The sequence below is a fragment of the Cyprinus carpio genome, chromosome B10 (assembly GCF_018340385.1).
Source record: "Cyprinus carpio isolate SPL01 chromosome B10, ASM1834038v1, whole genome shotgun sequence".
Lineage (NCBI taxonomy): Eukaryota > Metazoa > Chordata > Actinopteri > Cypriniformes > Cyprinidae > Cyprinus > Cyprinus carpio.
In genome coordinates, this window is record NC_056606.1 from 24459021 (window position 1) to 24474882 (window position 15862).

Genomic DNA, 15862 nt, shown 5'->3' on the forward strand with positions numbered 1-15862 from the left:
ACACAAGCGCTCTTCAGCTCTTCTTCATGAGTGTGGATAAAAACTAGAGTAGAGTTAAAATCTAAGCTCAGAATCCACTCCAGAGAGAATCGGCATGCGTTCAGAAGATCTCAGGATCGGTCCACGATCGCAACCCTGCTATCTACAGACACGTACCCTCTGTAGTCGTGACTGTGCTCCTGTCGTCTGATGATCAGGTAGGTGACCACAGCGATGATGATGATGCCGATCACGGCTCCGATCACGCCTCCCACGATCACCGCCGCGCTGGTCTGAGGAAGAGCCTCTGAACACAGAGAAACACGCTCACTGTGAGCCCAAAACTATTACTACATCACAAAGGCTGATTTAATTATGGAAATGTATACACCGAATCCATCAGCATCTGCTTTAACGTGCATTTGAGAACGAAAAATCTCCAAACATCTTCACGAGCTTGAAAGGTGAAGCGCTTATCAACTAAAGAGAAGCTTTACAATTCCCTGCAGCTGTCTGTCAAAATAAAAGTTGGTTTAATGTTTGTAATAAATTTTAAAAGAAATGAAGATATTAGAAATATTAGTAATTGTACATTTGTAATGTAAGAATTATATTATTTTTCTTAATTTTTTTTATCTGTAAAACTGTTTTGACATATGTATTTTTAAAAGTGCTACAATAAAATAAAAATAAAGAATATTGCTATTGTTATATTTCCCTTTTCTTTTTTTTTCTTTCTTTTTTTTGTTGTAATTTTTAACTTTTTTTTTTTTTTAGTAACAACAACAAAAAAAATGTTAAAAGTCATTAATATATATCCTGAGTATAAGTTGCAATGGGCCAAAATTGCATCTTTAAAAAAAAAAAAAAAAAAAGCACAATTGCATGACGCATTTTATTATTAAATTCAGAAAAGTAAGATATCTGTAAATGAAATGTTTGCGAACATTATAAACATTATAATGGCATTTATTATAAACAGGCCAAACTTGTAAACCAATTTATTTAATTGAAACCAAAATGTATAAATGTTTCTACATTCATTAAACTATTATTTATTTTAAAACCAAGTCACTGTACTTCACTCGTGTCCGAATATCCACATTAAACATCACCTTCACATGCTCACATCTGAAAAAGCAATGCTAGATGTTCGTGATATCTGTGTCCCTGCAGCACAGAAGCAGTCATCAGTAACACAGGTATATTTGTAGCAATAGACAACAATACATTGTATGAGTCACAATTATACATTTCTCTTTTATGACAAAAATCATTAGGATATTAAGTAAAGATCATGTTCCACGAAGATATTTTGTACATTTCCTACTGTAAATATCAAAACTTAATGTTTGATTAGTAATATGCATTGCTAAGAACTTCATTTGAACAACTTTAAAGATGATTTTCTCAATATTTTGATTTTTTTTTGCTCCCTCAGATTCCAGATTTTCAAATAGTTGTATCTCAGACAAATATTGTCCTCCTAACAAACCACACGGTTCGGTCATAAGTTTACATACCCGTTGCAGAATGTGCAAAATGTTAATAATTGAAGCAAAATAAGAGGGATCGTGAAAATTGCATGTTATTTTTTATTTAGTACTGTCCTGAATAAACTATTTCACAAAACAGACGTTTACATATACTCCACAAATTCTGCAAGGGGTATGTAAACTTATGAGCACAACTATACATTAATGTAAAGATTATTTATTCAGCTTTCAGATGATGTATAAATCTCAATTTCAAAAAATTGACTGGTTTTGTGCTCCTGGTCACATATAAGTCGCAGGATGTTTCAGATGATGACCCTCACCTTTCATGACCACCCTGACTTTAGTGAAGGACATCTGTCCGGAGATGTCTGGAGGGTTCTTCACGTCGCAGCTGAACGTCCCGTTGTCCTTGAACTGCATCTGGATCACACGGATCGACGCGTCATTCTTGTTCATGTCTCCGGCCCATTCCACACGAGACTCAAACTGCGGCACCGAGCCCGGAAACTGCTTCCCTCCGGTGTAATAGAAGATCTGCAGAAGAGAAACATACGTGTTGATCACATGCTAACTGATATAACACATGAACAACACGTGAACAGCTCTTACTGAAGTGAACGCTACGGCTTCTCCCTCCGGAAGGAAAGACCACGTCACTGATGAAGAACTGCTGATCAGTTCTCTAGACTTGAAGCTGCAGGACAGAGTGACTGTGGTCCCGTTCTCCACAAACACCTCGGCTGGAGTGAACACCTCTATCGCTGACACACCAAACACACCTGAAACACAGGAACACATCAGTCACACACACACACAGACAGACACACACAGACACACGCACGCACACGCACAGACACACACGCAGACACACGCACGCGCACGCGCACGCACACACACACAGACACTCACACACAGACACACACACACACAAAACACTGTGCTGCTTTCATTCTGATTATACAGCATGTTACTGAATGATCACTAAAGTAAAACAGACATGATCTCCTCAATAAATACCAGAGTATTAACACTGCTATAGTACACTTCGGTAAGTTTTCTCCCTTTAAATACAGGCATACAGGACACTATATTTAACAGAATATGTAATAGATGTCATTTAAGGACTTATACCTTCTTCTCATTAAATTAATAAATAAATAATTTAATATTGAATTCAGATGCTGATGATTTGAGTCTTTATTGTTCCTCTTTTATGTTTGTTAAAGGCTGATCATTCAGGTTTGATTGAATTAACTATTAAACGTTTACAATAACAGGAGTACGTGATCATTAAATAAATAAAAGATGATGAAAATAAGTTATTAATTGATCGGAAGTTGTTTTCTCGAGTGAATATAATATAATGTTGTAATAAAGAGGGAGGCTAATGTGCTAACAGAACAATACGAGCTAAACTTGAGAAACACATTAAACACTCGCACACTGTATTTAATTAAATCCCCTGCTTCAGAACATGACATTAATTCAACACAAGAGCTGTTCTTAAAGTTTCGGTTTATGTGTTATTGGTGTAAAATCACAGATAATACTGATACCGGAAGCTAGCGGGTTAGCATTGTTAGCTGCGCTAACGCTCACAGATGAGATCAAAACACGTCAGAGAAATACTAATAAAACTTACCAGCGTAAACAAACACCGCGGAGACACACAATACAACATACTTGTGTGTGAAACTCGGAAGCCTTATTTCCATCCTTTATATTTCATAAATATCGTCCGCGTACCGGAGCCTCCGCGTTTGTTTACAGCATCAGACTGAAGCACACCCTCCACTGATCTCAGATCAGACCGATCATAGTCCTGATGAACCGATCATAGTTCTGATGAACCGAGTCTAGTTCTGATGAACCGAGTCTGGTTCTGATGAACCGAGTCTAGTTCTGATGTACCGAGTCTAGTTCTCATGAACCGAGTCTAGTTCTGATGTACCGAGTCTAGTTCTCATGAACCGAGCCTAGTTCTGATGTACCGAGCCTAGTTCTCATGAACCGAGTCTAGTTCTGATGAACCGAGTCCAGTTCTCATGTACCGAGTCTAGTTCTGATGTACCGAGTCCAGTTCTGATGTACCAAGCCTAGTTCTCATGAACCGAGTCTAGTTCTCATGTACCGAGTCTAGTTCTGATGTACCGAGTCTAGTTCTGATGTACCAAGCCTAGTTCTCATGAACCGAGTCTAGTTCTGATTGTACCGAGTCTAGTTCTGATGTACAGAGTCTAGTTCTCATGAACCGAGTCTAGTTCTGATGTACCGAGTCTAGTTCTCATGAACCGAGTCTAGTTCTGATGTACCGAGTCTAGTTCTCATGAACCGAGTCTAGTTCTGATTTACCTAGTCTAGTTCTGATGTACAGAGTCTAGTTCTCATGAACCGAGTCTAGTTCTGATGTACCGAGTCTAGTTCTCATGAACCCGAGTCTAGTTCTGATGTACCGAGTCTAGTTCTCATGAACCGAGTCTAGTTCTGATGTACCGAGTCTAGTTCTCATGAACCGAGTCTAGTTCTCATGAACCGAGTCTAGTTCTGATGTACCAAGCCTAGTTCTCATGAACCGAGTCTAGTTCTGATGTACCGAGTCTAGTTCTCATGAACCGAGTCTAGTTCTGATGTACCGAGTCTAGTTCTGATGTACAGAGTCTAGTTCTCATGAACCGAGTCTAGTTCTGATGTACCGAGTCTAGTTCTCATGAACCGAGTCTAGTTCTGATGTACCGAGTCTAGTTCTCATGAACCGAGTCTAGTTCTGATGTACCGAGTCTAGTTCTGATGTACCAAGCCTAGTTCTCATGAACCGAGTCTAGTTCTGATGTACCGAGTCTAGTTCTCATGTACCGAGTCTAGTTCTGATGTACCGAGTCTAGTTCGGATGAACCGAGTCTAGTTCTGATGTACCGAGTCTGGTTCTGATGAACCGAGTCTAGTTCTGATGTACCGCGTCTAGTTCTCATGAACCGAGTCTAGTTCTGATGTACCGAGTCTAGTTCTCATGAACCGAGCCTAGTTCTGATGTACCGAGCCTAGTTCTCATGAACCGAGTCTAGTTCTGATGAACCGAGTCCAGTTCTCATGTACCGAGTCTAGTTCTGATGTACCGAGTCCAGTTCTGATGTACCAAGCCTAGTTCTCATGAACCGAGTCTAGTTCTCATGTACCGAGTCTAGTTCTGATGTACCGAGTCTAGTTCTGATGTACCAAGCCTAGTTCTCATGAACCGAGTCTAGTTCTGATGTACCGAGTCTAGTTCTGATGTACAGAGTCTAGTTCTCATGAACCGAGTCTAGTTCTGATGTACCGAGTCTAGTTCTCATGAACCGAGTCTAGTTCTGATGTACCGAGTCTAGTTCTCATGAACCGAGTCTAGTTCTGATGTACCGAGCCTAGTTCTCATGAACCGAGTCTAGTTCTGATGTACCAAGCCTAGTTCTCATGAACCGAGTCTAGTTCTGATGTACCGAGTCTAGTTCTCATGAACCGAGTCTAGTTCTGATGAACCGAGTCCAGTTCTCATGTACCGAGTCTAGTTCTGATGTACCGAGTCCAGTTCTGATGTACCAAGCCTAGTTCTCATGAACCGAGTCTAGTTCTGATGTACCGAGTCTAGTTCTCATGTACCGAGTCTAGTTCTGATGTACCGAGTCTAGTTCGGATGAACCGAGTCTAGTTCTGATGTACCGAGTCTAGTTCTCATGAACCGAGTCTAGTTCTGATGTACCGAGCCTAGTTCTCATGTACCGAGTCTAGTTCTGATGTACCGAGTCTAGTTCTCATGTACCGAGTCTAGTTCTGATGTACCGAGTCTAGTTCTCATGTACTGAGTCTAGTTCTGATGTACCGAGCCTAGTTCTCATGTACCGAGTCTAGTTCTGATGTACCGAGCCTAGTTCTGATGTACCGAGCCTAGTTCTCATGAACCGAGTCTAGTTCGGATGAACCGAGTCTAGTTCTGATGTACCAAGTCTAGTTCTGATGTACCGAGCCTAGTTCTCATGAACCGAGCCTAGTTCTCATGAACCGAGTCTAGTTCTGATGTACCAAGTCTAGTTCTGATGTACCGAGCCTAGTTCTCATGAACCGAGCCTAGTTCTCATGAACCGAGTCTAGTTCTGATGTACCGAATCTAGTTCTGATGTACCGAGTCTAGTTCTGATGTACCAAGCCTAGTTCTCATGAACCGAGTCTAGTTCTGATGTACCGAGTCTAGTTCTGATGTACCGAGCCTAGTTCTCATGTACCGAGTCTAGTTCTGATGTACCGAGCCTAGTTCTGATGTACCGAGCCTAGTTCTGATGTACCGAGCCTAGTTCTCATGAACCGAGTCTAGTTCTGATGTACCGAGCCTAGTTCTCATGAACCGAGTCTAGTTCGGATGAACCGAGTCTAGTTCTGATGTACCAAGTCTAGTTCTGATGTACCGAGCCTAGTTCTCATGAACCGAGTCTAGTTCGGATGAACCGAGTCTAGTTCTGATGTACCGAATCTAGTTCTGATGTACCGAGTCTAGTTCTGATGTACCGAATCTAGTTCTGATGTACCGAGCCTAGTTCTGATGTACCGAATCTAGTTCTGATGTACCGAGTCTAGTTCTGATGTACCGAATCTAGTTCTGATGTACCGAGTCTAGTTCTGATGTACCGAGCCTAGTTCTCATGAACCGAGTCTAGTTCGGATGAACCGAGTCTAGTTCTGATGTACCGAATCTAGTTCTGATGTACCGAGTCTAGTTCTGATGTACCGAATCTAGTTCTGATGTACCGAGCCTAGTTCTCATGAACCGAGTCTAGTTCGTTCGATGAACCGAGTCTAGTTCTGATGTACCGAATCTAGTTCTGATGTACCGAGTCTAGTTCTGATGTACCGAATCTAGTTCTGATGTACCGAGCCTAGTTCTCATGAACCGAGTCTAGTTCTGATGTACCGAGCCTAGTTCTCATCTCTTCAGTGTCCGCAGTCTGACCACGTTTTGTTGGTTGAGATAATTTTTCTACTATCTAGCTACCTTTTTATCTTTGATTAATAATATATATATATATATAATCAGAATATACGTTTAATATATGTTTTATTTGATGTGTTTGAAGTGATTTTGATTGGACACAGGTGTTTGTGGATCAGATATCAGAAAATCACCTGCAGAACCCTGATGGAAACAGCAGGTTACCTCCAGAGTCAACCAGGATGACTTCAGTGCTTCATCCAAGACATGCTCTGGAATGGTTAACCAGCTCAACCGAGTTAATCCAAGGTGTTATATCGGCCTTCACCAGGCTGATGGAGATGTTTGAGCTCCCCGATCATTAGAAACATGAACACCAGTTCAGATCAGTAGATCATGAACAGAAGTGTGTGTGGTTGAGCTGAAGTCTGTTTATAGACTGATCCGGGTTTATTCAGAAGGAGATGTGTTAAATAATCATAGATTTCATCTGTTTTGAGTGTTTGCTATCTGTCATGGTGTCACTGATCACAAACAAGATGAGTGTTTAATCATGCTGTCAATATATCAGTCACTATGATGTAAACTATGGATGTCAAAGATGACAAAAGAAACACAAGTCTGCATTTTTTTTCTGCACAGCATATCAGATTCAGCTGTATGAAGTTGCACATTACTGATTGCAACAGATAAGACAAGGATTCACATTTCTGCTTGTTTACCTGTCAAACAAATTACAGTATAAATGTCATTGTGATACAGAGAAAAATATGTTTTATATTTGATCACCATGACATGAGAAGTTTAGGAAAGTAGGAAACAGCAGACAGCTGTACATAATATATGCCAAAGCATTGGCAATTTGCTAGAAAATAGAAATAGAAAAAATACAAAAACACAAGGCTGTTTTATGGCACAGAGAACAACAGAAATACAGCATTAGAAATGCAGCACTGTAGGAAACGACAGCGTTTCTGCAGATTGAGACAGATTTTCCTCATCATGACAGATATTTATAACTGTGTTCATATTTTCAGTTTCAACTCAGAACACACAGATTCCAGTCAGTCAAATGCCTTTCAAACAGAAGTATGTAGAAGGCAGGACCCTGACTTCAGTTTCAGGCCCTGGATCAGACAGCACCACCCTGACTTTAGTGAAGGACATCAGTCCGGAGATGTCTGGAGGGTTCTTCACGTCGCAGCTGAACGTCCCGTTGTCCTTGAACTGCATCTGGATCACACGGATCGACGCGTCCATCTTGTTCATGTCTCCGGCCCATTCCACACGAGACTTAAACTGCGGCACCGAGCCCGGAAACTGCTTCCCTCCGGTGTAATAGAAGATCTGCAGTAGAGAAACATTATATTCAGATTCACTAAAGAGTCCCTTTTGTATGGACTCACAGAGATACCCACTTAAAAAATAATTTTAGATTGTTTTCTGGTGAAAGAAATACAAAAATCAAAGCACCCCCCCCCCAAATATTCAATATCATAAATGTATATTAACTTTGGAATAAGATTTTTGCCACTTAGATAGGTATGATCCATGCAGATGTTTTGATAGAAGGATACAAGATACATTTCTAGTTTCAATGTTATTTGTTCTTCAGACATTCCTCTTTAAACACAATAAATAGCAGCCATATACAAAGTAACCAACATTTGGTTTTTGGCCACTGAAAATGTGTGCAAATTTAATCCATAAGCCAAAATGTTAAATTTTAAATAAATGAGGCTTAAAAATGAAGACTACACACTAAATGAAAAGTTGGTTACAAAACAACATCCAAAAGGATACTTACTGAGTTACAGGCATGCAAACTTTGGAGGAAAAAACTTAAAAATTTTGACCAGTCACCATTGTCATATAATGCAACACAGATCGCTAAAGTCAACAGATTTTACTAACAGAGCTACCAATCTCTTTGTACTCTTTGTAAACTACCATAATGATGCTGCCCTCTTTCTGAAGTCATTTTACCCTCCTTTACAAAACTTGCTGTGCATTTTCTGTGCTTTGATGTGAGTCATGAACATCAGTGCAGTGGAGATGAAGAAACTCTTACTGAAGCGAACGCTCCGGCTTCTCCCTCCGGAAGGAAAGACCATGTCACTGATGACGAGCTACTGATCAGTTCTCTAGACTTGAAGCTGCAGGACAGAGTGACTGTGGTCCCGTTCTCCACAAACACCTCGCCCGGAGTTAACACCTCTATCGCTGACACACCAAACACACCTGAAACACAGGAACACATCAGTCACACACACACACACACACACACACACACACGCACGCACGCACGCACACACACACACATACACACGCCCACACAGACACAGACACACACACTCACACACACACACACACACACACACACACACACACACACATACACACACACACACACACACACACACACACACAGACACACACAGACACACACAGACACACACACACACACACAAACACACACACACACACACACACACACACAGACACACACAATCACAGACAAAACACTGTGCTGCTTTCATTCTGATTATACAGCATGTTACTGAATGATCACTAAAGTAAAACAGACATGATCTCCTCAATAAATACCAGAGTATTAACACTGCTATAGTACACTTTGGTAAGTTTTCCAGACATAAGGAATCAGACAGATCATGTAAAAAGTACAGCTCTTTCTGCTTATTTAAATACATGGTATATAACATTTAATAATTCAGAATTCAGATGCTGATGATTTGAGTCTTTATTGTTCCCAGACATTAGATTCCTTTAAAGGACCTGCTTCAGAACATTACATGAATACAGAGCCGTTCTTTAGGCTCAGTTCAAGTGCTATAAATATTAAAGATTAAATATCTGAGGTGTTTGATTTCACAGATGAGAAGAAATATACAAATAAAACTTACCAGCGAAAATAAACGCAGCAGAGACACAATAAAGCATAATTGCGTGTGAAAATCGGAAGCCTTATATCCAGGCTTCAGTGATCAGATGAGACACACAACACACCCAGCAGCTCAGATGAAGACATGAGGAAGTGTGATGTCAAGTCTATTTACAGACGGATGCGTCACTCTCTGACTTCTTCTAAAGCGTTGATGTTGAAGGAAAAGAAAGGGGGAGAAGTAAGCATTTTCCACATTCACACACAAACAAATCTGCAATATATAACATAATAAAGTGCAATAACTAGCCACCCACCATTAAAATAGTCAAAAAAAGACCAGCATATACTGGTTAGGTATGTTTTTAACTGGTTTAAGCTGGTCAAGTATCACAAGTTATGTATTCAGATTACTTTTTAAAGTAACTAGTAAAGTAACGCATTACTTTTTAATTTAGAAGGAGATATCTGAGTTAGTTTTTCAGTTACTTTGTTTCTTGTGTATTGAGTGACAGCTCTGGTGTTGCCATGGTGACAGAAATCAGGAGTAAGTGCAGAGAGTTGTGTGTGAACACGATCTTACTGTAGTTCTAGACTAAATATCAACATGTGTTTACTCAAAAACACATTCAGTGTTCCTCAAAATCAATAAAAAACAGTCAAATACAAACTCAGAATATTAGACAAACCTGCAATAATTAAATATGTTAAATAAGACAAATATCATGTATGTATTTAATCTCATTTAATTAACGAATGTCTTTGCTGCTGACCTTCTATGATCTAATTCAGTCATACTAATAATCAAAAATGACACATTTGTGTTTGATTTGTGTTACTGCTGAATAGTGCTGAACTTTCTTCTCCTGCGTCATATTCTTCATGTGATTAGTTTGAGCGGCGCCCTCTACTGTACAGACGTGAATTTACACTTCCTTCAGCCTGAGCCGCATTCACTTCACTTCTGGTGTGAAAGCGCTTTTACATTTGTACAAGAAGAACTTTTTATATTAAAAACAAACAAGCAAGCCCCGCACAGATTTAAAGAGTAACTCGACAGTAACGTAACGCATTACTATGTATTTAGTTACCTTTTCAGGGAGTAACACAATATTGTAATGCATTAGGCCTACTTTTAAAAATAACTTTCCCCAGCACTGATTATAAGCTAGTTATGAGCTGGCCCTGAGCTAGTAACCAGCTTTAACCAGCTGCTGTAAGATATTTGAGTCTGTCTTGATTCCGCTTCCACTCCAAGATGTGTTTTAGAATACGCTCCTTCCCTACAAAGAGCTTAAATATCACAGAGAGAATTCTTCCTGGTCTCTGTCTGGTGTAAACAGTGCCTCCTGACTGATACTAGTCACACATCAAGAGCCATCTTCTGATTAAAAGGCTGCATGAATATAATTGCTAGGGATTTCTGATAATCTCATTAGTTTAACATTGGGTCGTATTCATCTGAAAGAAAACCAAAGATCTGGGAACATTGTTGTCTGCAATTTACAATTAAGACAAAACTTAATTTACACGTCTAGCCGGAAGACGAATGTAACACAGTATGAAACTTCAAGATTTGGGACTCAAGGCACTACATGTATTTTGTCAGTGCTGTGCTGAAATCAACATCTTCATCAAGCTCTTCAGCATCCTCATCATTTCTGCTTACACTTTGAGCTAAGCACCTGATGTTTACAGTGTCTGGCTCTGCTTCTGTATATATTCCTCTGGATTCAAAGCTGTGTGTCTAATGTGAAGTTACTGTAGATGTCATCCTTTCTCGCCACAGTAGTGTAACTTTATTAAAGGAATCTAGCTGATTACATCTGATCGCTTTTTATTGGTTTTCTAAATTTCTAGCAAATGTTTTCAACTGTTAATCATTTTGAAACAGGTTTACAGTAGAACTCAACACTGATTACTGTCAGACTTACAGAACCCTTATTATAATCATTTAATTTTAAAGCTCAGCCATAAAATCAGACTTTAGCACATATTTTTACTTTGAGATCGTTTTAAGGTTAAATACAGATTTAAAACCATAACAAGATGTTATGATGTTTTTGAAATTAAAGTTTTGCATAGTTATGACAGCAGACACTGGCATCAAAAGACAAAAGTTCGTCTTGAAAAATAAATCATACACATAAACTCCAATAGGAAATAAAACCGTTATCAAATAAGCATGTGTCCTGTCTCATATTTTAAAGCAGTCACTGCAATTTATGAAAAAAAAAAATAATAATAAAAAAAAAAAAATCAATTAAATATGTATGTGGGTGTGTGTGAAAATATTCCATGTAAATCAGTTTGTAATCGTTAACATTTTCATAAGTAACTGTAATTTAATTACACTTTCCTGATTACAGTTACATTTATTTTGTCATTAAATTACGTTATTCCGTTACATGTAACTAGTTACTCGCCAACACTTTTTTTTAAACTGTGATTCAACACTCAAAAATTTTACTCAAAATAACTTTCTTTCTTTCTTTCTTTCTTTCTTTCTTTCTTTCTTTCTTTCTTTCTTTCTTTCTTTCTTACTTTCTTTCTTTCTTTCTTTCTTTCTTTTTCACACGGCTATATGTTAGAATAGCACAATGTGACTAATTTTGTTAAAATTAGTTACTTTTAATTTGTTAAAATTCTAAACAAAATAAAAGTCCTGTGTCGTAGCGCTGCAGTACTTCCGGTGTGTGTCGCTAACAGCGGACCGAGCAGCGAGCGTTACACAGCATCTTCGAGTTGTGTTTGAGTGATTAATCTCATAAATCGTCCAGCATGGCCACATTTTTCGGTGAAGTTGTATCTGTGTACTCGAGGGCGGTTGAAGAGGATGAGTATGATGATATGACGAATGAAAACGAGGAAGATGAGCAGATCCGCCGCGAAATAGAAGAGAAGAGGTGATCATAAATACTGTCACATGTCTTCATGATGTGATGAACAGAGTCAGAAACATGTCAGAGAAAGTCTTCATCAGTTTTATTAGACCCTGAGTTATCGCACGATACTTTCGGTTTCAGTTCAGCTGCATGTGTTTGTATGATCCGAGCCGATATTACACGAGAAGATTTAAATCGGAAATAACATTGATTATAGTGATTATAAGACGGGTATTTTACTAGTCAAGAGTTATTGAACAGTAAGATTTTTAATGATTTTTAAAAGAAGTTTTCTGTTCACCAAACCTGCATTTATTTGATCCCAAATACAGCAAAAACTGTAAAAATGTGAATTTTTTTTACTATTTAAAGCAGCTGTTTTCTGTGTGAATATGTGTTAAAGTGTAATTTATTTCTGTGATGCGCAGCTGTATTTTCAGCATCATTACTCCAGTCTTCAGTGTCACATGATCTTCAGAAATCATTCTAATATGATGATCTGCTGCTCAAGAAACATTTCTGATTTCTGCATTTATCTGAAATAGAAATCCTTCTATTAAAAAAAAAACTGTGTTCAACATTGATAATAATCAGAAATGTTTCTTCAGCATATTATTCTGATTTCTGAAGATCACGTGACTCTGCAGACTGCAGTAATGATGCTGGAAGCTGTATAAAGTGTGATTACAGTAGTGTGTGTTTTCTCTCAGGGCTGTTGATGTCCACTGGCTCTCGCAGACAGACGGCGGCTCTGTGCCGTGCTCGGATCTGATCATCGCTGTGGGTCTGAATGCCACCGGTGAGTCCGGTCTCTGACTGTGAGAGCAGCTGTGCAGGACTAGACCAGACCAGACCGGAGCAGGAGATTCATCAGACTCTGCTGTGTTTCAGGGTTCGTCTCGGCGTATGCGCTGAGCTCCGGCGGATGGACGGCGGTCGCGTGGATCTCGCTGTGGAACGAGCGGAGCCCTGGATCGGGACGAGCGAACACGGCCCCGGGCCCCGGAGAGCCGTCCTGCGTCCTGTACCAGCAGAAACACAGCCCATCTGTGAGGAACACGCTTCACTCATGCCTTTCACATTTAGTAATATGCATTGCTAAGAACTTCATTTGAACAACTTTAAAGATGATTTTCTCAATATTTAGATTTTTTTGCACCCTCAGATTCCAGATTTTCAAAAAGAATTAACTCAAACAAATATTGTCCTCCTAACAAACCACACATCAATGGAGAGATTATTTATTCAGCTTCAGATGATGCATAAATCTCGGTTTATAAAAACTGACTCTTTTGATTAGTTTTGTGCTCCGGGGTCCAAGGTGGCTGATCTTAAGTGTGTGTTGAATGCGTGCAGGTGCTGATATGCCAGTGCTCCTGTTACGTGGCTGAGGACCAGCTGTTCCAGTGGACAGAGAAGGTGAAGCGCTGACACAGAGAGAGAGAGAGGTGCGCTGGAGCTGATGGAGCGCTGCTCACCTGTGTGCTGTTCGTCTGCAGGTGTTGAGCTGCGTTCAGACCAGGGGTCTGACGGTGACCGTCCTCTCTGACTGCAGCGTAGCCGAATATAAGACCTCAGACTACCTGAGTGAGAGCAGCGTGCCCTTCCTGCGCTCTCTGAGGACCAGCGCACACACGGGGCCCGTCGCCAGCCCGGCCCTCGAGCAGCCCAACATCAGCACCGGACTCGCTGCGGCAGGTACTGCGTTTGAGACTCTTGTCTAACGGTCCAGTGTTATTACATCGTTCATCTCAGGGTCTGTGCAGCCTGTTGAGAGCTCTGAAATGATCCAGTTTGAATGTTCTTTTTAATGAGATGAACAAAATATACTGCAGTGAACAAACACTTGTGTAAAATTAAACAATGCATCAAATCACTATTATAACCTGTAGATGGCAGCAGAGGAGCGCTCATTAATACAGCATTTATACCTTTTCCTTTATTTATATATATATATTCTGAAATGATAAAATAATGATTATAAAGTCACTAGGCTATTATAAAATATCGAATCATCAAGAAATCAGACTTTGACAGAGTTTTGCTCTTTTTTTTTTTGTGTATAAAGTAAGAAAAATCACAAAGTAATAATAATAAAAATAATAGATTTTATTTGTAATGCACTTTTCATTCACAGAATCTCACAGTGCTACAATAGAATAACAAAATCTAAAAAACAGAATATAAAATATCACAATCACTAAACATATCTCAGCAGTTGTATGCTTTCCTAAATGAAAGAGTCTTCAAAATCACACACAATCTGAAGTTTGTGGTCACTTTCATATTAGACTATAGAAGAGTAACGCTGCATTTAATAAGAGTACCTTATATACCTTTTCTTGACTAAAATTTGATTTTGCACATTACTGTTGTTAATAAAATAAATATAAACTAATAAAGCTTAACTGAACTCTGTATATGTGTGTGTGTGTGTGTGTGTGTGTCTGTGTATCTCTGTGTGTATCTCTGTGTGTGTGTATCTGTGTGTGTATCTCTCTGTGTGTGTGTGTGTGTGTGTGTGTGTGTGTGTGTGTGTGTGTGTGTGTGTGTGTGTGTGTGTATCTCTCTGTGTGTGTGTGTGTGTGTGTGTGTCTCTGTGTGTATATCTCTGTGTGTATCTCTCTGTGTGTGTGTGTCTGTGTGTGTGTGTATCTCTGTCTGTGTGTTTGTGTGTGTGTGTGTGTGTGTGTGTATCTCTGTGTGTATCTCTGTGTGTGTGTATCTGTGTGTGTATCTCTCTGTGTGTGTGTGTACTTGTTTAAGCTACTGTGTGTGTATCTCTGTGTGTATCTCTCTGTGTGTGTGTGTGTGAGTGTGTGTGTGCGCGTGTATGTGTGTGTATCTCTCTCTGTGTGTGTGTGTGTGTGTGTGTGTGTGTGTGTGTGTGTAACTTTGTTTGTGTGTGTGTGTGTGTGTGTCTCTGTGTGTGTGTGTGTGTGTGTGGGTGTGTGTGTGTGGTGTGTGTGTGTGTGTGTGTGTGTGTGTGTGTGTGTGTGTGTGTGTGTGTGTGTGTGCAGTGCTCAGTCACTGTCAGGTTCAGCGGATCCCTGCTGTTCTCTATCAGTGCTACAGTGACGTGCTGCAGCCGGACTCTCTCAGCATGCAGACGTACAGAGCAGCTGTGAGCGCAGTGCTGAAGGTGAGTGTGAGCTTCTCTGAGCTTCTCCTTCTCGTCTCGCGGGACTCAGTCTCTGTCTCCTGATTACAGCTGGATCCGAGTCCCAGCGCAGACGTGCTGCAGAAGATCACGCGAGGCGGCGAGCTTCAGAGCAACCTCTACACATGAAGACAGCACTGTACACTGCTTTGCATTTTTGCATTAAAGATGTGATGTTGTTTTATGTTGGTGTGATGTGAATGTCTTTATTCAGTTTAAGTGAATTGTGTTTCTGAGTTTGGACACGAGGTGGCGCCACGACCTTCAGTTACAAGAAACAGCAACCGTTCAAGTTCTGCTGAAATAAACTCACACTGATATATTCTTGCCTATTTTATTATAAAAATATTTAAATCATTGTATTTTGCCATTTTTATTACATAATTTGTCATAAGAATACTTATTGTATTTTTAAATATATATATAATTCTATATTAAAAAAGGACCTTTAGCAAATATCAGATGTGAAGAAAAGCAGTGAAA

General features: G+C 39.7%; 2 protein-coding genes across 2 annotated transcripts in view; one reads left to right on the plus strand and one right to left on the minus strand.

Moving 5' to 3' along the window:
* Positions 1 to 9485, minus strand: part of mpzl1l (myelin protein zero-like 1 like) — a 15728-nt gene extending 6243 nt beyond the window's left edge. Inside the window, exons 1-4 of the mRNA XM_042732055.1 lie at positions 9357 to 9485; positions 2088 to 2257; positions 1799 to 2012; positions 157 to 286 (exon numbers count right to left, since the gene is read on the minus strand). Of these exons, the coding sequence (XP_042587989.1) occupies positions 157 to 286; positions 1799 to 2012; positions 2088 to 2257; positions 9357 to 9393 (551 nt within the window). The 5' untranslated portion in view covers positions 9394 to 9485. The remainder of the gene's footprint in view (positions 1 to 156; positions 287 to 1798; positions 2013 to 2087; positions 2258 to 9356) is intronic.
* A 2519-nt stretch (positions 9486 to 12004) lies between these two features.
* On the plus strand, positions 12005 to 15563 carry psmg1 (proteasome (prosome, macropain) assembly chaperone 1). Its single transcript, XM_019123571.2, has 7 exons — positions 12005 to 12240; positions 12930 to 13018; positions 13111 to 13268; positions 13576 to 13638; positions 13719 to 13917; positions 15240 to 15361; positions 15431 to 15563. Exons 1-7 carry the CDS (start codon positions 12116 to 12118, stop codon positions 15506 to 15508), a joined length of 834 nt encoding a protein of 277 aa, XP_018979116.2. The 5' UTR covers positions 12005 to 12115; the 3' UTR covers positions 15509 to 15563.
* The last annotated feature ends 299 nt before the right edge of the window (positions 15564 to 15862 follow it).

Bases quoted from the DNA above. Each gene is read 5' to 3' on its own strand.
- psmg1 (XM_019123571.2), top strand. From the start codon at position 12,116: ATGGCCACATTTTTCGGTGAAGTTGTATCTGTGTACTCGAGGGCGGTT. The intron at 13,269-13,575 runs GTGAGGAACACG...GAATGCGTGCAG, and splicing joins AGCAGAAACACAGCCCATCT to GTGCTGATATGCCAGTGCTC. The intron at 13,918-15,239 runs GTACTGCGTTTG...GTGTGTGTGCAG, and splicing joins CACCGGACTCGCTGCGGCAG to TGCTCAGTCACTGTCAGGTT.